Raw genomic sequence first — 22,601 nt, forward strand, 5'->3', positions numbered from 1 at the left:
CCCCTGTTTTTCCCACATGCTACAGCTTGTGGTTAGGGATGGTATGAAAATAGTTAGACCAATACTGAATGTAATTTCCAAAGCATCAGCCATCATGTCCCACATTTGGAAATCAAAACAAGCAACTGATCTACTTGAGAAAGAGGATAGAGTTCAGTCAGTAATGCCACCATGATGGAACTCAGAAATTAAGCTGATTAAGTCATTATTGAAGATTCCCCAGGAAAAGTTGGAAAGTCTAAATATTTTTCATGATCATACTGTGCTTTCAGATTTGGAGACAATACTGACACCTCTTGAAGAAGCAATAGATTTCATCTAGGCTCAAAACATTGTTACCTCCAGATAATGTCAATCTTTTCACTGCATTGAAAAAATATATTCACACCCAGCTGACTCAGTATGAGTGACAAAGTGTCTCCCACTTGACTGTGGCATTGGGTGCTAGATATAAACTTGAATGGGGTTTCATCAGACCTATGAATTCGACCAAATACCTTTGCAACAAGAAGTCAAGAAAATTTCTTCAACAAATAGTCCTACATCATTGAAACCTAAAACAAGATATTGATAAAGAACAATGGCAGGACAGTTAAAATATCCACATGTCTCCTTTACAAATATATTTTTGTTCCAAATCATTATTACTACATTTTTAAAGATAAAAATATTGTGGTATGATTATTTATTCATATTTTGTGTTTAAGTGTCTAAAAAGATTGTTTCATAAAATAAATGTATTGAAATCTTATTCTATGCTTTTTTGTCATTAATGCATGTTACCTGACAAGTTATTCATGTATAGTTTCGAGGTATTAATCTTCAAACACTTGCATTTTTCTTGTAATCATTTTGATACTCATAAAAATATAAAATATTCATATACGTGTTTCACCCCATCCCACCTCTGCCTTCTACACTAGCAGAATGCAATTGCATACTCTCAACTGAATGGAATTAAGCATATTCATGAGGCAGCCTCTATGGTCCATCATTCCAGTAGATAGGAATTGGTAAGTGACAAGGACTTCTTTTCTCCAGTAGAAGAAAGAGTAAATACACTGGAGAGTCCAGAGAAACACTGACACCATAGACAGTGCAATGGGTAACCACAAAGTCCCTATTATGATTAGCAGACTGTCAAGAAACAATGAATCACAGAGATGGATGGGATTGGCAGCCATTCCCTTCTGCTTTATTCATGATAGTCCACAAGTCAGTACAATCTGGAAAGGATATATTTATGAAGCCCAACACCATGAGGAAAACCCACAAGCAGTTATTTGAAATACCTTCTCTCAAAATAATTAGTGGTATCAGCAACTAAATTTGGTGGTTTATCCCATTGAACCCTTGCCTTGCTACACCATACAAAATCAACCTTCTGGGCCCAACCTTCTAGAGTAGCAGAGTATAATCTATGCAATATCACTAATGAACACAACCTCATCGAGTAAAGGGCATAGAGATGATGCCATCAAACAGAGATGAAGTGCTTGGATCATCAGGAGGTAGATAATATACCCTGGTATGACTTATAGTAGACTTTACAGTACAGAATATGTATGACTGATATGCAATAAGTAAACCTGAACAGGAAACACTCATTAATAAGTAAGATCTATGACATAATAAGAGCATACCACTATAAGGGAAAAAAGGAAAAGCAAACTTACTGAGTCACAGTTGAATCACCATGTAAAGATGGGCAGATGATAGTACCCAGATAAAGCAAAAACACATGCGTGATGAAGGTAGTGGAAGATGGATGTCTAAAGGGTAGTCCACATACTTGACTGAAGAATCTCTTTCAAAGAATGATCTGGAAGGAGACAGGGTAAAATATGCCAGACTGATAAAACTGACAAAGCCCATGTGTCAGGCAGAAAAGATCAACACTGGGAAGGGGGAGATTTCGATGAATGAAGAGGTGGGATCAGAAACCTCAGAAGGAAGCTGTGCAGGCAATATAACAGAAAAAAGTATGGACAAGACATACAGGTTTATCCAGATCTGCTGGGAATAAAGGCAGAAAATGAAGGGAAGGGAACTGACAGAAATCCAGATAAAGAAAAATATACTGAAAATGAAAGTGTGTGTGGAATATTGATTGTAAAGATTGCAGGCTGACAATATTCATAAATGAAAAGGAACATGAAGAAATTCTGAAGGAATAGGTGATACACAATAAAACAGGTGGCAAGAAACTGAAATATGTGGAAGGTCCAAAATGACTATCTAATGAGGTTGACTAATTTAGAGAGAATGTAATAGCAGGGAAATGGTAGAAGAAGAAAATACATAATGATACTTAGAAAAATATAGGGTACTATAAAAGGCTATATGATAACCTATAGCAGATGAAACAGAAGCATCATGATTGAACAGTCAGGAGAAGGTCAGTGGGTCAGAGTGACCAACAATGAAAGATCTTCCACTTCTGTTGATAATCCATGAAAGAGGAAAGATGAAAGGAAAGGTACAAAAGAGATGCTACATGCATGGATAAACCAGGTTTTCTTGCAAGGGACCAGATAAATGGCATGCATGAAGGTGGGATGTGTGATGAACAAGACTGAGGTTGATGAAGAAGAGACAATATCAAATGAAGAGAAAATGGTGGGGTTGTTTGGAGCTAAAGAAGAAGCAGAAACTGGTGTTGTGCTAGCCAGAAAAAAGCAACCCAAAGAACCAGACATGGAGTGTATAGGGCAAACAAAATCACCCTCAGAAAGAACCAGACTGGGGGTAGACATATGGGAATTAGTTGGTCCAATGCTGACTGAGAAAATTCATGGACAATGCTTGGGGATGAAGAACTATAAACAAGAAAAGAAATAATTTGGTAATGAAGCAAGTAGCAAAAACATCCATGAGAGAAACATCCCAACGAGTGCAAAGTCACCAAAATTCTGTGGGTCAAGAAACCACTCTGTGGTGTAAACTAAATGAAGTTGGAAAAGGCAGTCTGTCACGAGATTTAAAGCACCTGGAATATGAAATGCCATGAGTCATATAAGAAGTGTGTGAGCCATATAAAAGGGTTCCAATGTCTGAGAACAAAGTAATGAAGAACAAGTGCATTCTTCAATTTGCTATACATGAAAACAGTGGAGTTGTAGGAATGGATTATAACCACTTTGTTCAAACAAAGGGAAGGTAAAAATCCAAAGCACAACATACTGTTCCAAGCTCCAAGATGTTGGTACAGAAGGATGGTGTGCTTGGAGACTACATCTGGAATCTTCCTAATGGTCGATCCATAACCCAATCCTAGAGAAAAGCATTGGTGAACAGATGCAAATCTACTTGAAGTGGTAAAAGTACACTCTTCATAGTCTTGTATTTTTTTTTATCCAACTGCCAATGGAGATCATCCAAGATGAAAGGAGAAAGGGTAATGGACAACCTCCAGCAAGATTCTACTGGAGGGCAATGTTCACTGATGAGAACACATTTGCACATGATGCAAGGGATTAAAGGCTTCCATGGAAATCCAAGTCCCTCAAAAAAACAGGAAAAAACAAGGTACTTAAATGGCATAGCAGTATGTAACAGGGAAAGGTATAACATAAGGCTAAGGAAACATATAAAGTAACATACTTGAAATAACAAACCAAAAAAAGCTAATAAAGGCCTAATTTATTCCTCAGGAAATGCATGGGCTTGGGTGGCAAAGAGTGTAAGAAACAGGTTGTAAAACTCTTCATCATCATGTATGGGTTCCATTGACACTGGAAGTGCCTGGATAAAGTTGGGGAAAAGAAGGATGACAAACATAAAGTTCAATTTCTCAACAAACTAAAGCCAAGATATCCTCAACAAAGATCTTCATACCTGAAGCTTCTGTCACAACATTTGAAGTAGTTATAATAGAATAATTCATGACAAAATTTGGAAGTCATGTTCAACTATGAACAAGTAGAGAATTCAATCAAAAGGTCTAAAAAATGTCAAGCCAAAGAAAAAACAAACATGGGAAGTTAATTTGATAATAAACTACAGTTAACAAACAACTGTAGAAACTTGAGAGTATCACGTACATTTTCACAAAAATTTTGAATGTTTGAGCTTTACATCTGCCTAGTGAGAAGTGAGTGTTAAGTGAAATCAAACAGAGGAAATAGCCTGAGTGAGGAAAGCATGTGGCACTTCCACTGGTGGAAGGTTGTTGCATGATAACTTACCTGCAAAGACATGTAAACCACAGTGATTGTAAGGTAAATGTGAGTTTCAAGGCTACTGGCAAGCAAAACCATTTTACATATTGTTGGTAGTACTGGATGACAAAAGCTATTTTGTGAGATGTGGTAAGATACTACATTGGAAAATAATGACTAAAGTTGGTAAAACTAAATAACAAACAATAATTCAAGTTTTCATAGCTTTTCAGTTGCAAGTAAACCATAATTCAACTCTGTAAATCTTACATATATAGTTTTAATAACTTCAAATGGGGTTAAAGTTAAAAAAATGTATTAGAGGTGTTAGATCAATGTAACTGTTACATAACTGGATAACATCAGTCTTTATCTACTAGCAATGCACATACCTTGCTTTTATAACAAACATTTGATTGTCTTGATGACAAAAAATGACAGAAATAAACTACATTTATGCTGGATTACAAATGCTTATAAATTCTTGAACATATTGTATTTATTTTATTTTTACACTACTGCTAAGTATACAATTATTTGAAGATTCATAACAGTTTATCATGATTATTGTTCTCTCATAATTTTATGTATTACTATATTTCTTTAATTTATTTATATTTTATGTCATACCTTATAGATAAGGTATGAGTTCTAACTATACATATTAATACAGTATGGGTAATGTTAACTATATGTTGAAACAAAGGATGTAACCATGTAGGTGTGAATGCAGAGATATAACTTATTCAGATATTCAGATCAGACTTCTTTATCAAAGTCATTTCTACATCATAATTAATACATTTCATTAAAAACTTCGTTACCTAAGTTGCCAATTCTGGGTTTCTGCTGTCTAACGGGTGGCATGGCTCTGTAGCGGTTATCAACAGGAGCAGCAGGTCCTGGTGTTGGAACTGATCGTAGTGGCAAGGTTTCTCCTTTGTGATACTCACTGTCACTAAATGTGCTCCATCCTGTACAGGTGGTGTCACCTGAATAGACATGATAACCACGATCATACGTCTCATCTATATAGGTGTCACGGGTACCAGATGGTTGAACATGTTGATAAACATATGGCGTCTTATAATAAGACATGCTGAGAAACTGGCTATTGCAGCTATTCCATAGAGTTCTCAGTCAAGATGTCTCTCTTGACCATAGATTCAGATTCATCCTTGAAATGTGTTTGTGGTTATGTTTAGTATGGACCTTACACGAATGGCTGTGAAAAAAAAAAAGATACAAGCTATGTGTTAATGATATTTCTACAGAAAATCCTCATAACAAGAGAAGATCACTGTGTATTATGAAGAATGTTGTGAAAAAAACATTACATCATGCTTCCCAAAATATGTTTAACCTTACTGTAGCATTTCACTCTTCCAAATCTCTGTAACATAATTGTAACAGTTCACTTTTCTAAGTCTCTGTGATCTCAATATAATACCTTACCAAATCACCGTAAACTTACTATTAGGTCTAGCACATGCTATGAAGATTCAAGACAAAGTATATACGTAGGTTAATGACAACTATCATTTACAATTAAATTAGTAGTATAGTTATCATTAAGTACTATCACACTTAATAGTAATGATCATGATAAAACAAAATGGCAGCCATAAAATTCACCCATTTAGAGCCACCTTTAAAATGTTTGAATATTAACAATGACTGTTTCACAGTATAAGTTATGTAAAACTAAACTTGCTGTACTTATAAAGCCATCTACCTACTTATTTATGGAGTGAATCAAAATTTCACTATTTCAATGTATTGTTATCACCTCCTAAAATGTGGCAAGGACTCCCATACTCTACAAGAAGAACAGTGGGTGGGGTGAGGTCGGGAAATAAATGCTGAGGAGAGTCCAGAGGAACACCAACACAACACTGGATAAAGGGTAGTGAGTGATAAAGAAAACCCTATTTTTAAAAGACCACCACCAATGATTTATTCAATCAAAGACATAGCACGGATGGACACAGGTTAATACCATCTAGAACAAGCATATTAATAAAGTAAATATATTGTGAGGAAAAACCTACAAAAAACTTATGAAACACCCCATCTCAGCCACGTGTATTATTTACCATGAGATTATTGTATTTTATGATAGCATCATGGCTGTACAGTGTGGATTTGTGAAATGTTAAATATACATAGACAAGGTTGAAGAACTCAATGATTGTTAGTAAATTCCCATAGAAGATGTAAAAAAAATCAGTAAACAAGCCATCACTGGACCAGAACCCAATGTATAGTCCCCAGTACCGCTGGCAACAATAAGACCTGCATCAATAAACATGACAAACCATGGAAATCATAATGAAAGGAAAATTTAAAAGATGAGAGGGTATCAGATGTTGAACAGGGGATTACAAGGGCCTAACATGAAACAAATGAGCAACCACAGATAATAGGATCAAATTTTGCCTCACATATTCCACATTTGATGCCAGACTTTCAGAAATATTTCCCAAAACAAACTATTGTAAATGAAAGAACCACTCACAATTCATGAAAATAGTGTATGGTAAACAAACCTGGGACAAGACAGCACCCTTCTGAGAAGATCCCAACAGCAAAGAAACCACATGTGAAGAGAGAGCTGAGGAAGACAATTGCACCTACACAAAGATATGGAGGGAAAAGGTAGCATTCAGAAAATCAGTGGAGTGCCTCAGAGAAAAGCCGCATGGTGGGCAAATACTGCCAGAGTTGTAAAGGTAAGATGAAGAAGAGAAAACCAGACCTGGGATAAATATAGAGGAGTGTCAGGGTCAGCCCCATATTAGCAGTACTGGTTATAACTGCTGAGAGTCAAAAAAAGGAGTAACCTGCCTAATAGTAAGCCAAGGCAAACTTATCCATGGCCTTTGGAGGGCAATAAATGCCAGCACCCACTTACAACTGAGAAACAAAATGCTCAGCATGAACTCCGACATCAAGAGGAAGAAAAACAAAATACTTGGAGGAAGGGATGTATGAAGAAAGGAACAGGATTATAAGAAATTGTGGAAATGGTTAAGATGGAACAAACTTAAGGAATTATGCCAAGAAAGGCTAATCTAAGCCTTTATGAGAAGAAGATCGACTCAGATGATGATCAATCTCCCAACAAATTAAAAACAAAAATTATTCAGTTGAGTTTCCAAGCCTGTGTAATTGTACTGATAGCAGGTTGTAGAATATCTGAAATGGTAATCTTAACTTTGGCATTCAATAGAAAATAATGATATTTTTTAAAAACTTCAAATAAAAAGAAGAATAACCAAGATAAATTACTACTGAAACACTTTAAAAGTTAATACAGCAGTAAAAGATAAAAATATTATTCCACTTTGTATGATAATATTAAAGAGAATAAATGATGAGAGTACAATCAAAACACATCTTGAATATTGCTTATATAGAAATGATAATTTGGTAGAATTGAATAGAGGAAGTCTTATGCCTCAGGAAGGTGTGTCACACACCTATCAGTGGAGGGTTGCCAAATGATGATTTGCATGAGAAGTGCAGATGAATCACGATAATCATGGGATATGTGCAAAAACGTTTTCAATATACAGGACTGCTGTAAAAAGCAGTAATATACTATATCAAAAACTTTCTGTATTACTAAACTAACTATGTTGGATAAATTTTGATTCCTACTTGCCCCTACTTTTTTTTATTATACTCAATGTATGCACATGTAACATAATATTAGGAAAAGTGCTTAATACACATAACAGGTATGTAACAGGAGAGGTTGGTATAGTTCATATTATGTCCTTTAGATTCACTAGTATTATGTATTCATTATAAGTTCAATGAATGTAATAGGAGAGGTTGAAATAGTCCATATTACATGTTTTTAAATTCACTACTATTAGATACTCAGTGCAAGGAAAGGTACAGAAACTGAAGGACGCCTTTGGATTTGACAGTAATAGATTTAGTACAAGAAACAGTTACGGAGGGGTAAAAGGGAGTGAAATTAAATACTCCATGTTATATGTGATCTTTGTAATTAGATATTGAGTACATTATACATATATATAGTAATAGTATTACTACAAAAAATCCATGTGGTAGATTCTTATTATTCTGGTATTATATAATTAGTAAAAGGTTACTATTGGTGAACTTTTGATAAGTTGCTTTCTTAAACTTTGCTATAATTAGAACTGAATTTCCAAATCAATTTATCATTGGTCTCTTTATTAAGTTACATCAAAATAATAATTATTCTCAAAAGATTGTTAAAAAAAATAGTAATGAAAATCTGGTCTCAGTGCACACAGAAGGCAGAGCACAGATAGCCCATTATGTAGCTTTGCATTTAGAAACAAATAAGCATAATAGCTATACTTTGAGAACTTGTACACTTAGAATAACTGAAAGTAGTAATTATCAGAAAGCTATGTTCATTTAGCTGATTATTTTCATTAGTTATGATACCAATAGTTTGAGTTTAAATAATGTAAATTAATAAAAAATAATAAGGAAAAATCTTAATTGTAATATTTTTATTACTGGTTAAATGGAATGATGAGAAACACTAACTTTGATTACTTTATTATTTTCATGATATTAAACAAGTTAATTACAAAATTTAAATTACTGGCTAAATGGAGTAACCAAAATCATTTATAATCAGAAAACTAGTTTATTAATCATTTCAAGTTTTGAAGTTAAGGTATATCTGACAGCAATCTAAGTTATTTGAAGCAGTAGAATTTTACTGATACCTTAAATTAGGCTTTGATAAATATTTTCAGATCCAGAAACCAGCCCAAAAACTCAGGAGCCAAGTGTGTCTAAACTAACTTCACTACTGTTTGTACTATTAAATAGGGAATACAATAGAGCCTTTATTACCCATTCCTTCTGTATCTGTGATCCCATTACAATTCTAGACAATAATATACACATGTTGAAGATAATGTCAGTTAGAAATTAATTTTGATTGTAAAAGTCAGGTATCGGATGATATTCACCATTTCTGTTATCTATGATCTTTTGCCTTCCCTGGATAAGCATGGATAATCAAGATGCAGTAAATATTTACTTACCTTCACAGCAAAAAGTGCATACTAATGATCACATCATATTCACAAACACTTAACTGTATTGTCTGAACTAACTGCTTTTGGTCCATTATGAATCTAAACATGTTCACTGATTTGTTGAATTGAGAGATAAAAAGAAAATGAAAATGGAGCAAAATTGGTAATATGTTTTACAACTGAAGTGCTTTGTTCCTGTAAAAAACATAAGTGCTGAATCTACCATTAAAATCCTAGAAACAAAGTACAACTTAAAACTCAAGGAATATGAAAATAATTCTGGACTTCCAAGAGTCAAGAATTGTTCTAAACTTGAGTTCTGGCTCAACTTATACATGAATAAAATGGGAGAAAATACTAAATGTTGTGGTGAAATGTTTTAGTTACCATGGCTTCCTGGCACCTGGGACTTGTTGAGACCTGCTATGAATTATGTTAAGACATCTCTGAAAGTTATACCACAATACACTAGAGAAGCTGCTTTACGAAGGGTGGTAAAATACCATATTGGAAAGACAATTAAACATTAATTAATTACCCAACTATTACTTTATTAGAATTCTTACTATAGAAAAATACACTGGAGCAAGTATAGTACATAGCTTTGTCATAAGCAAAGTGTGTATTAAAGAGATGAAGTAATACATGAAATATTGAGAAATGCAATAACTTCTATATTTCTTTTAATAAATACAACTACCTTGACTGTATAATGTATATTTTTAATACTTGAAATTCACTTGTGAAAAATGGAAGTGACAATGTAATGTACTTCCAACCACATATATATCCAGTCACAATATTTTATAAAATGAAAACAGCTTTTTTATACTTGGCCAGTTTTCCTTATTAAACTGATACTTCTTACTGCATATTATAAAAATGGATCTATATTTCCTTAAAACTGTGCCACATTAAAATATCTGTTCAAAAGTTTGAAATATAGATTTTCTTCTTCTTTCTACTAAACTCTTAGTGTAAAAGAAATTTAAGTAGTATAAATCTAATCAATATTTTGTAGTATATGTAAAAATTATTGTATCAGATTCACAAACAGATAAGCCCAATTTAATTTGTGGTAATGTGGGTTATCCAATTCATTAAAAATAGCAGTTTAATTTTTGCTTTTATTAAGTTCATGTGTGTAAACAACTTGTGCTACCAGCTTTTCAGGCAGGAAACAAATTCTTAGAGCTGCTGGGAAAAAGTTCACTTCTACCCATCTTTTCATTTTGATCCAAAGCATAAACCTTATTGAAATAATGCAAAGAAAAACTATCAGAATGCTTCTAGTCTTCATGAACCTCAGTATAAAGAAAATATAATCTTCACTTTCATTATTTCAATGTAAAAAACAGCTTAATGATGGAAAGACTGATTTCTAGAATTAAATGTTTGGTGTATGTAAAATGGATCAGTTTTGGAAATCTTGATGTATGCTGTAATGGGCTTAGTTTTTATTTTTGTTATTTACAATTTAATTTTATAATATTTGTTCTTATGTGACTCATTGAGGTAACCTGTGTATCATATTATAAAAATGATGATAAAAGTAATTTCATGAATCTATTACGCATAATTAGAAAACACCTGTAATAATAATTTACATAAATACTTATAGCTGCATTTAATATTAGTGTCTGTGAAATTGCTCTTTCACACTGTATAAAAGATGAGTTTTCCTAGTGATATGCCTTGAATACGTGTTTATCAAAATAATCAATTTGTTCACGTAATGTTTTTGTATTATTTGAAACAAATGATGTTAAATAATCAGTAATGTAGTAACAACTGAGAATTATGATGAATCTTTGTTATATTCTGTTCTTACCTGTACTTAAAGCCTATAACAAATGGCACCCTGGCCAGGACAATATTAAACTTTGAAAAACTGTGATACAAAAGTTATAATATAAACTTTTCTTCTCAAGCAGATTTTCTAGGAATAATACCATATGGAAACTATCAATATAAATTATTCAAAATTCTCTTCACATGTACCTATTTTTTGTAGCATACTTGGTTGTTAAAACTGTTAAGATGTTGATAAGTAACTTTGACGTCCCAGCCATCCTACTTGGTTCTCATACCCTTAATTAACTACTTCTTCAGAAGTAAGATTACTTTTAGATTAGAAATACAATACAAGTAACTGATCCTAAAGAAATTTTACAAGTTTGGTTCTTTCAGAGAAGCTGAGCAGCTCTCTGCACAGAATATGTGGTTATTGACATAGCACATCCTATATTAAATATAGAATCAAACAGAAAATTTTCACCAAACTGTACAGCTGAACTGAGTAACCTAATAATGTATGAGCATCAACAATTATTATATAAAGTAATAAATTAATCAAAGTTACAATGAAATTAATTAATGACATAAAATTAATCAACTAATCAAAATTAGTATTTTCAATTATTCTAACTTTCTTAGTTATCAAATTATTGTCATTATGAACTCTCATTAATCTAAAATAATAAATCAAGCTTATTCAGCTACCTTTATTAGTGTTAGAATTCATGAAAACAATCATATAATCCAAACTGATTACAATTGATTATAACAATTTTTAATTTTTCCAACTACCACATAAGAAACATCAATTATATGAATGTAACAGATTAATGAGCCTGATATTAACAAATTATCAAGTTCAACCAATCACTCAATTCTATCACACCATGAACTTGCAAATAGGAAGTGGCCAAACAATTGGAAAACTGTTATAACAAGAACACTAAACTATTAAAGTAATAATAGGTTTCAAATTAGTCAGAAAATTAATAATTCACATTTAAGTGTATTGGAAATATGGTTCATACTTGGTAATGTTTCTTTAGGTTTGGTATACAAATATTAAAATATGCATTTGAACCTTCATAATCTCATATCTTATTCTGAATTTATTATTTTATCTGCATATGTGCAGGTTTTACTTAAAATATGGTCAAAAAAGTCATTAAATTAATGTTCCATCTGTTCATATGTGTTTATTCAATGAGTACACATGCACAAAAAAAAATATTCCTAACTACAGGTGGCAGCACTTATCTCAATATTCTTAACACTGTCTGCTTTTGTTCTTTTTCATTTTATTGAGGCCAAACCTGTTCTGCCAATAAGACAGGTGGAGTAGCTGAAATGCTGCATATTGTATAAGTAGATATATAGAAATGTGTCTCAACAGTAACTAAGATGGTATCTAAAGGTTATAGCCTCCCCTATGCTTGAACAAGAATGAACAATCACATGTATATAGATAGATAAATATGATATTACCTGCAAAGTAATGAACACTGAAAATCTGATGCTGTCTGAAAAATAAGAAACATTAAACTTGGACAGTCTGTCAAATGATTATTTCACAGTTACCACAAAGTTACCATTGGAAAAATTACTGAAGATATATTTGACCTTTCCAATACTAAGATTTATGATATCTTGTCCTTTTGCCCACAAAGTTCAACAAGAAAATCTCTAATGCATCAACCTTACAAGTTCATTTAGTAATTTACATACTTCATCTATACTTCTACCAACCATCCTTTTTCACAGGAATGAATGTGTTAAGAAATTTTATCCCAATATGACAATCAATTCAACTCATTCATCCTCAGATCTCACCTCTGAAACCTCTTCAATTACTTAAATTAATGTCCTAATTCCTTGAAATCATATGTATGGTCTGTTCTCTTATATGGCTGTGAGAGCTGGACACTGAACAAAGTTACAGAGAAGAGATTAGAAGCTGCTGAAATGTGGTTCCTTAGAAGGATGCTAAAAATATCATGGACTGAAAGAAAAACAAATGTGGAAGTCATGGAACTGGCAGGATACAAAAGGTCCCTCATGAAAACTATAAGAAAGAGACAAATGGAATTTCTAGGACACATCTGTAGGAAGAATGGGATAGAGAAACAGATGCTATGTGGAAAAATAGAAGGGAGGAAAAGCAGAGGGTGTCAAGGAACTAAATATATCAACAGCCGCAATAACTATGTCACCAAGAACTCAATGAGCAACATCGAGTTGATAAGGAGGATTGACAACAGAGATGTCTGGCATGCCATGGTCGTCGATGTCTGCTGCAGATTTGACACATGAAGAAGAAGAAGAAGAATATCCTAATTACAATGTGGGAACTAAAACTGCCTACAATACTCTGACCAAAGCTTAAATACTGCATTACACAAGAAAATTGTGGCTTCATTAGATTTAGACAACATTGTACTTTATTATATAATATGAAATTCTGTTACTTTTACCATACTTCAAAGGCTCAAGAACTGTATCAACCAGTATTTCTTTTTAAAACAGAAAAGAAACAGATAATAAATATCAATACTGTTTAGTCATATATTATCCTGTATGGCTATTTTAGCAACATAAGCTGCCCAACATAGTGGGATGATGATTTTTTTCCAGAAAATGCAAACTTTTTTATTATTATGAACATCTTTCAACATTAAATCAACCAAGAATTGTGTGAGGTGGAAAGATAAAAAAGTGTAGCAGAAAGTGATTGATTTTTAAAGCTGATATCACAAGTGAATCAATATACAAAAAAAAACATTCACACATAGCAGACAGTGACAATGTGTTCACTGTACTGAGTAGTACTGCTGCCACTCCTAAAGAAAACTTATACAAAGTAAATTAAGTATTAGTGCTGATGTAAAAATGTCTAAATTTTAAAGGTAGAACACATACAAACAGTCACTTGAGATCCATAAAAATGTATTTTAAAAGAAACTGAGAAAAACATATGTAGTCTAACGTACTTTATCACATTCAAGTTTCACTTAATAAAACCAAGTCTTGCTCAAAATATTTTATCTCTATAATGGATCTTTGCTTGGTAGAGTACAACTCATCTGTTTCTTGTTTTTTTTTATTATATTATAATTTAGTTGAATTTAGGTTAGGTAGTGCAACTAAATTATAATTCAGGTTGCCTAGAATTAGCCTTTTTGAAAGTCCAATTACTTATTTTAAAATGAGAACTAATCCTGTATAAAGTCTAAATAGTTATTTTAAATTGAGAATTAATCTATTTCTGAAAATATGAAAATAAATTAATTATGTTTTAAAGGAAATGAGTATGTATATATAAACTTCAAGTGAAATAAAAATATGAGTTTTACAAAAAATACCCTAGTAGAGTTTTCAATGGATAATTAAAGAAACTAAGTATTTTTTTAAAAAACAATGTGCTACAGATTTTAAGGGAGATGATGTTCATATGTGACTAATCACTCACTTCAACACTAGAAAAACAACAAATATTAATGAAGACAAGCCCTCTTATTGACAAAATTATTTCAAAATTCTTTGAATTCAAGGATTTAATTTTTGGAGTATCAAAAAGATGGTTTGTTATAAAAGGTAATAAAGTGATTTTAAATTACCTTAAGAAGTACAAAGTTACAGACAACCATTGAAATTATCAAAGACTCATTCATCATCCAGTTTCATCTTTTACTAAAAACAAAATTTAACTATATTTATTTAATGAATTCATAAAAGGAATTTGAATAATGAACTGTAGTCAAATAGAATTTTAATTCAAGAATCAAAGACAATTTACAGCATATGAGAGCTAACACTTAATTTAGAATACAATCAGTGATGTCGAGAAAACCCACTTGTAGAGAAATATATATGCAAAAAATGAACCTGATGATGACCTAAGAAGGTCGAAACGTTGTTCGCTCTTCTACATAAAATATTTTCTCAACCCAAATGAGCCATTTTTGCATATATAAATTTAGAATACATTTTCACCTCATTTTATAAAGTCCAAATAATTATCTCAGAGTAAGAACTAGCCACCTTTAAGGTCAAAATAATCATTTTCAAGTTAAATTTATTTATTTTTGAAAGGGGTGATATGATGAAAAGCAAAATTGATTCAAAATTTAAGAGAAGTGAACCTAGATGTAGCAAATCAAACTTATTTTTTGAGTTCTACGTTTTGTTAAATTGAAATAAGAATATTAGAGAGATAATGAAGTTTACTTAGATTAATGCTTGTCCTTTAAATATCACACAAACAATGAGAGATAATCTACACTTTCAACTCTATCCTTTAGAGATGGACCATTAACTTGATTAATTGATTACCTATGAGCACCAGTGACATCAAACAGTGTCAGGTAAAATAATCAAATAGTCACATTTACAATTATATTGATTAATATCACAAAAATAATCATGTAATTAAAAAGTGTTCCTGCTTATTCCAATTATCCAAGTAATCAAAATTTTGTAATTATACTTTTTGATAAATTCAGGGTTGTTAAACTTAATTGATTAGTGTTGCAACTTACACAAATTCTAAATTAGTCAAAATGTTTCCAATAACTACTATTTTTGATTAGTTAACTGTCAAAAGGCTCCTGTGAGAATAATCATCTACTAGACTGCAAGTGATTAATAAGCCAAAAGATTAATAGATTATCAATTCATCTACCTTCCTAACTCTTCTGCCCTCACACATTTACCCTTAACAAGAATGATTAAGCAGCCTTTTTTTTTAACACTGTTAATTTCAAAGGATGTGATAAAAAGTGACTCAGCAATTATAGGCTTATTAATCAGATGTTAGTAGCAAAGCAAAGATTTTGAAAATCTAATAAAAGATGCTTTGCAAAGTCATTTAATAAAACGGTAAATGTTATTAGCTATTAAACATGGGCTCACTAAGGGAAATTTTCCCTTACTGATCTTTTGATGTTCTTTTGAAAAGATTATTGCTTATGTAAATGAGGGTAAAGTGGATTTAGTGTATATGGATTTTTGGAAAGCATTAACATGGTTCAAAATAAAAGTCTTGTTAAAAATTTATTTCTGTAGGTATGGAAAGATAATTTGATTATTTTATATAAATATGACTAGATAAAAGAAACCATTGTTATAAATAAAGTTCAATCAAATTGAAATTATATCACAAATGAAATACTCAGAGTTTAGTGTTAGGTAGGACCTTTGTTCTTTTTGACATAAATGAAAGATGAAGAAAAAGTCACTCATTATATAAATTTTCTAAAGACATTAAATATTAATGTTTTAGATGCTTCTAACTGTGAGGATGCCACTTTACAAAAAGACTTGGATAATTTAGTAAGCTTAGCAAAAAGACAGTAGGTGTTTTCTTGATTAAACAAATGCAAGGTAATGTATATGTGTTATCATAATTAGTATTACAGGTACAGTTTTGATAGAAGAGCTTTAATAATGTTATGTCACAAGAAGATATTGTCCTTCTGGTCAATTAGCCACTTAAGCCATTGAAGCAGTGGGTTGTTGCTGGTGATAAAGCAAAGAAGGTTTTACGTTGAATCTTCAAATATACTGAATCAAACTATTAAGAGATTATACTGCTATTGTATAGTCACTGTGTTCAGTCTTGAGCACTTTACTTTAGAAAGGGCATTAAATTCTTGGAAATGGTTAAGAGCAAGTCTACTAAGAAGACACCTAAGATAGGAAGATTATAATATGAGGACTGGATGAGATCTCAAACTGCTTTCTCTTGAATAAAGAAGAATTAGAGGGAATTTGTTCGAGATATGTAAAATTTTTAAGAGTATTAACAATGTTATCAAATATTTTTTTTTATATATTTGATGGTGAGAATGGAATGACTAGAGGACTCAAAAATAAATATTGGCAAAGTAGGAGACAGCTAAAACAGATTAATTTTTCTAACAAGGTAGTTGGCTTTTGAAATGAGTGATCGTCAGATGTGATGGATAAAATAAAGTTAAAGGAGTTTAAACAAAAGCTGGATAAACATTTGAATGATAATGGCCAGTTTCAAGTCATTTTACAACAGCTGGTTGGTCCAGTAAGTCCAATGTTCTCCTAAGTTTCATATAATGTTATTTTCTGTCTTACTGCCTTGACTTCTGATTCTAAATCTACTATTTTCATCTATAATAGAACAATCTTTTCCAAATTTATCTCTAACCTATCCTTAGAGCAAGCAAGTTTTTCAAGTGTAGTGTATTCTTATCTATCTGAGCTTTCTGAAAGTCACAAACTAGTCCACAGTTCTAAAATAAATTCAAAAGTTTAGATGTATTTTCTTTTCCCTTTAATTATACTTTAGCCATTTTCCTTTCATTTGTAATAAGGTTTTATCTCTTGTATATGTCCATTATTTTTCATAACTGCCTTTTTTACTGTTCACATAAGAATAACAAATGTTTCAAATAAAATCTTTCATTTGTAATACAGCTCAGCATCATTCATTTCATTCTTTTGAAAACTGATATTTTCTGCTATAAACAATAATCAATTTTACTTATCTATATATAGAAATGGGTTTTACAGAACTATTTAAGAGGAATAGATTGAAATGCAGTGGACTCTCTTGATTATTCAGGGTTATGGACTAACAGAAGACACACAAAACAAAAAACAGATAATACAAAAGACATGAAAAATGCTTACATATGTGTATGCATTTCTAAAAGGAATGAAAAAAGTTTGAAACTGATTTTTTACATAATACTTATTTGAAACATTGTACATAATCTGTTAATCTAGAATCATTCAGAATAAAAAAATTTAGTCTTTTGTTTGTTTGACTGATGTTTTTTTTCAAATTGCAAAATGCAGTTACAATAGATTTCACTGTCTTACTTGTTCATGCTTTTCAATAAATTTGATTTATTGTCACAACGTCAATAAAACTTCATTTACATTTTGACACTTTCCTCTCAATAGTCAATAACCATGAGACTAAAAGATAAAGTAAATAAAAAATAAAATAATAAAAGAAATGGTGAACAAAATTAATCAGAACCACAGTGAAAGTAGTTTAAAGCTACACTGAAATATAAAAGCTTGTGGGATTCCCTCAATCATAGCACAGTTAAAGTTCAAACCAAATAATCTATCCACAAACAAGTTAATCAACTATAATACGAATTTCTCAAGAATCATTAAAATGTTTATATTCTATGTTACCTACACAATTTTTTCATCCCAAGTTGCAATTTCTGAGTATCAGATTTTTGAAAACCTCAGACAAGACTGTAATTCACTCCACATGCACAACTATTCTCAACACAGTCACAAAAAGTAATAAGGTTTTAACTGTTAACACTAAAGTACTCAGTAGAATCTCTTACTGAAAATCAGTGTGTTAAATTGAAACTTGTACCAATATAAAAAAATATTAATACTTTAATAAATAAAGTGTACAATATAATATAATACCCAAAGTAGCATTTTTTTCATTATAACAATAATTTTGGAGCCACACAGATTACAATATTTTTCAAAAATCCAAGAATTCTAGAGTCACACAAAAACTATTGTGCTCTTTCAAACCTCCAGAATTTCAGTCACACAAGGGTTATAGTTCTTCCTGAAAGAACAGTTAGAAGAGAAGACCATTTTAAAACTCCAAATAATGTAAAAACAGCAACAACAAAAAATATGCATCCAGATTTAATTATTCATCCTCTTGTATGTCAATCTACTAAACACTTAGAGAACCAAACTTAAGGTATAAACATGCACCATAACAGCATAGAAACTACTACACTAAATAAAAATTCTACTAAGATTTAAAAAAATCATAATTTCATTAAATGATTTTCCATTCTTTCACAATTGATTAGCTGACAAAATTGAACAAAATTATCTTGTCAAAAAAACAACCAGTGATTTTCTAATACCTTGCCAATGTTATTTGTTTATGCAACCACACATGTGCACATTCAATTCTTAAGGGATGTTCCCAAATCATAATTTAACATGATGACATTAGAAAAATGTTTTTCTTTTTTTATTATTATAGAATATTAGAATTAAAAATTTCATCATCATTACAACTTTTTTGACACAGTGATCTAAAGTACCCAAGTAATATTCTATGTGAAAATTTTCTAAAATAACCTTATAATTTCTCAGTTGAAATAAAAAATATGAAGTACCGAATTTAGTCTCACTAGCCTGTTAATTATTTAAATTATCTTGAAAATAAAATATACTTCAAAAAAAAAACTTTCAAAATTATAAAGCATTAGGTCTTTCAAAAAAAATTGAAAATTGAGATAAATCAATTTCCATAACACAGGTAAGCTGCTATATTTTTACAAAATGAATAACACATGTGAGTCCGTATTTAAAGTTCTTGTATTGAAACATATACAGAGTGGTTCAAAACTATGTTTTCTATTTTAACAGTCTATAATTAAATAACTAAGGAAATACAACCATGTAGTTTTCAAACTCTTGAAGTTCAACTCAAACAGTTTCTACTCTCATGTTTATTTTCACTCCAGTGAGGAGTTATCTTATAAAATAGCAAATGTGTAAGAAAAGGTTCAATGAGTTATTTGGCTTATAGAAACCAAGTCAGTGACTGTGCTGCAGTGTAATTACAGGCATTAGTAAGGAAAGAAATATAGAGGCATGTTAAAGATATCAGCAAACACCATGGAGCTAAAGGCCAGGACAACAGATGCTACTTCCACTTTAACTGTGGGCACTTTGCAGTGAAGTGGAATGAAATTAAATATCAGTCATATTTGCTAAGACCACTAATGGTGCACATATATAATTTTGCTGATGTGTCAATAAAAACTGTTTTAGTTGCACTACAACACATTCAAAGATGCATGGTTTTATAGTTTTAGTTAATTATTAAATTTTGAAATTGGAAAAATATGTTTGGCACATCCTGTATATTTTGCCACATTATATTTATACAGGATATATATTTTGCATGTAGTTTCAAATACATGGGTTATATTTAATTACACACATAAAACTAAAATATTACAATCTGAAAAAAAATTTTAAAGATGTAACTTTAAAACAATATTTGTAATGACAAATTTTTCTATTACATTTAATGCTATACAATGCCCAGATGATGATTTCAACCAAAAAACAAAACTGTTTTTTTAATGAAATTAGCATAAACATTATGTGTATTGCATTAATTTTCAAATTATTTTTATTATACCACAAAATGCTCTCACTGAAAATATGCAACTTTAATCTGTAATAAGTAGCTCAAATTATATTTAGACATGACGAAATTATAACCACAACTCTAGTTTCTTAAAGGAAAAGTTAATGTATGCAAATGTTCATGTCTTACTAATTCTTGATCTTAACATTACAAGATTATTAATATAATGTTGACCTCCAAGTCTGGCTCATCTGTGATTTAATCAGAGGTTAATAAACAATGAAAACAGCATCAGTATCATTCACAAAGATTAAAAAAAAATTTACCTAATCCTACAATTTACAAAAATTACAATATATTTTTGATATTTATAATGTATACATAATACATTCTGTTAGTATGCATAGAAGCTGAAAGCTCAGGCCTATGAAAGTTTTAAAAAACACCACCCTATCTTTTGCGGCTATACTACTACGAATAGCACTTGCTTCTTTGAAAGCAAGGAAACGGTTAGATTACTGACAGGTGCTTTTTTTCGTACTGTTACAGAACGCTTACCCAAGAGGCCATGATCATGTCAAACTCAACTGATGTCACGAATCATGACCATTCTGATTTAGATTAACTCACAACACAATTATTATCCCTAAATAAAAATACTTAATGATGAAAGGCGTAACAAATAATTACACGTGACCAACTACTTAAGATATTATATTTTGTTTCAAAACAAAATATTTCATCGGACTTACTTGTGGTTCCTTCCACTTCGACGAAATTTCTTTCAAATACCCAGCTCTGTGAGCATGCACTGTGTGAGTCATCCACGCTACTGTAAATATTTACAACTAACGTCACACCTTCACAACCAATCATATTACCGAAAGTAATTACACTATATTATCGCTATTAATTCATACAACTCATTATTATGTCTGGTTGTTTTTGAATTTCGCACAAAGCTACTCAAGGGCTATCTGTGCTAGCCGTCCCTAATTTAGCAGTGTAAGACTAGAAGGAAGGCAGCTAGTCATCACCACCCACCGCCAACTCTTGGGCTACTCTTTCATTAACGAATTGTGGGATTGACCATCACTTTATAACGCCCCCACGGCTGAAAGGGCGAACATGTTTGGCGCGACGGGGATGCAAACCCGCGACCCTCAGATTACGAGTCGCTCGCCTTAACACGTTTGACCTTGCCGGGCCCATTATTATGTCATTTTAACAAAGTGTTCCTGGAAATGTAAAAATAAAAATGAAAAATATACACTGAATGCTTATTTACACTTAAACCAAAAAACAAATGCGTTTTACAACGCTGCTGTTAATGTTAAATCTAAAATTAGATAAATAACACAGATATACACTTAGATGAATATATACATAACATGCAAAAACGTCTAAGAGAATATTTAAAGGGGCTCATTCACAAAAATGGCAGTTTTCAAGTATCATAAGCGTGTTTGTTTGTTTGCACTATACATTCATACATAAATGGAGACTTTGGTTTGCATCACATACAGTCCCGGCATGGCAAGGTGGTTTAAGACGTTCGACTAATAATCTGAGGGTTGCGGGTTTGAATCCCCATCACACCAAACATGCTCTCCCTTTTAGCCGTGGAGGCGTTATAAAGTAACGGTTAGTCCCATTATTCGTTGGTAAAAGAGTAGCTTAAGAGTTGGCGGTAGGTGGTGATGACTAATTACCTTCCTTCTAGTCTTACACTGCTAAATTAGAGACGGCTATCGCAGATAGCCCTCGATTAGCTTTGCGCGAAATTCCAAAACAAACAAAATTCTCAAACACATTAGTGCTTGCATTGCCATCTGTAGGTAAAAATACACACTACTGAGATATATCTGAAATATATGTTAGAATGAATAATATTTATGTCCATGAAGTACTCTTACCGTATCTCTCATTTCACTTTAATTTTACAACTAATGATTTTGAGTGAATTGTAGCATGTTCCGTGAGCCGTTCCTTTTATGTGTGTTCTTGTCTTTCAATCAAATTATTTGTATAAATATATAGAGATGAATGTAGTTATTAGATCAAACTCACACTGGGCTATTAGCTGTGTCTATCAAGGGGAATCGAAACCGGATTGCAGCGTTGTAAATCTGCACACTTATTGCTGTTCCACTGGACACACACACACACACACAAACACATATGCACACTAATACATATACATACATATATACGTATCGATATATCCACGAAATTATTACACGAGTTCATTTCTATCTTTTTATTAGTATTCCAAAAATAGCCAGAGTAACTAAAATATGTGAAATATAATGCTTTTATTTTCATAAACACTTTAAAGTTATTTCATAACTATTTTGTAAAATTAATTAAAAATACATTTACTGGCAACATTTAATCTTTAATAAAAAGTATATAAAGGTATTAAATATTTTCTTACGAAAC

At 31.6% G+C, this 22,601-nt stretch overlaps 1 protein-coding gene across 6 annotated transcripts in view; it reads right to left on the reverse strand.

The window, feature by feature from the left end:
• Positions 1–21,151, reverse strand: part of LOC143244666 (uncharacterized) — a 42,230-nt gene extending 21,079 nt beyond the window's left edge. Inside the window, exons 1-3 of one of the 6 annotated variants that reach the window (XM_076489761.1) lie at positions 20,718–20,849; positions 18,452–18,602; positions 4,985–5,385 (exon numbers count right to left, since the gene is read on the reverse strand). In XM_076489761.1, coding sequence (XP_076345876.1) covers positions 4,985–5,258 — 274 coding nt within the window. In that variant the 5' untranslated portion in view covers positions 5,259–5,385; positions 18,452–18,602; positions 20,718–20,849. Of the gene's footprint in view, positions 1–4,984; positions 5,386–18,451; positions 18,603–20,717; positions 20,850–20,911 lie in introns of those variants that run through there. The other 5 variants (XM_076489762.1, XM_076489760.1, XM_076489765.1 and 2 more) reach the window with 5 other exon arrangements.
• Positions 21,152–22,601: the final 1,450 nt, after the last annotated feature.

This window comes from Tachypleus tridentatus, chromosome 2 (genome assembly GCF_004210375.1).
Source record: "Tachypleus tridentatus isolate NWPU-2018 chromosome 2, ASM421037v1, whole genome shotgun sequence".
Taxonomy (NCBI): Eukaryota; Metazoa; Arthropoda; class Merostomata; order Xiphosura; family Limulidae; genus Tachypleus; species Tachypleus tridentatus.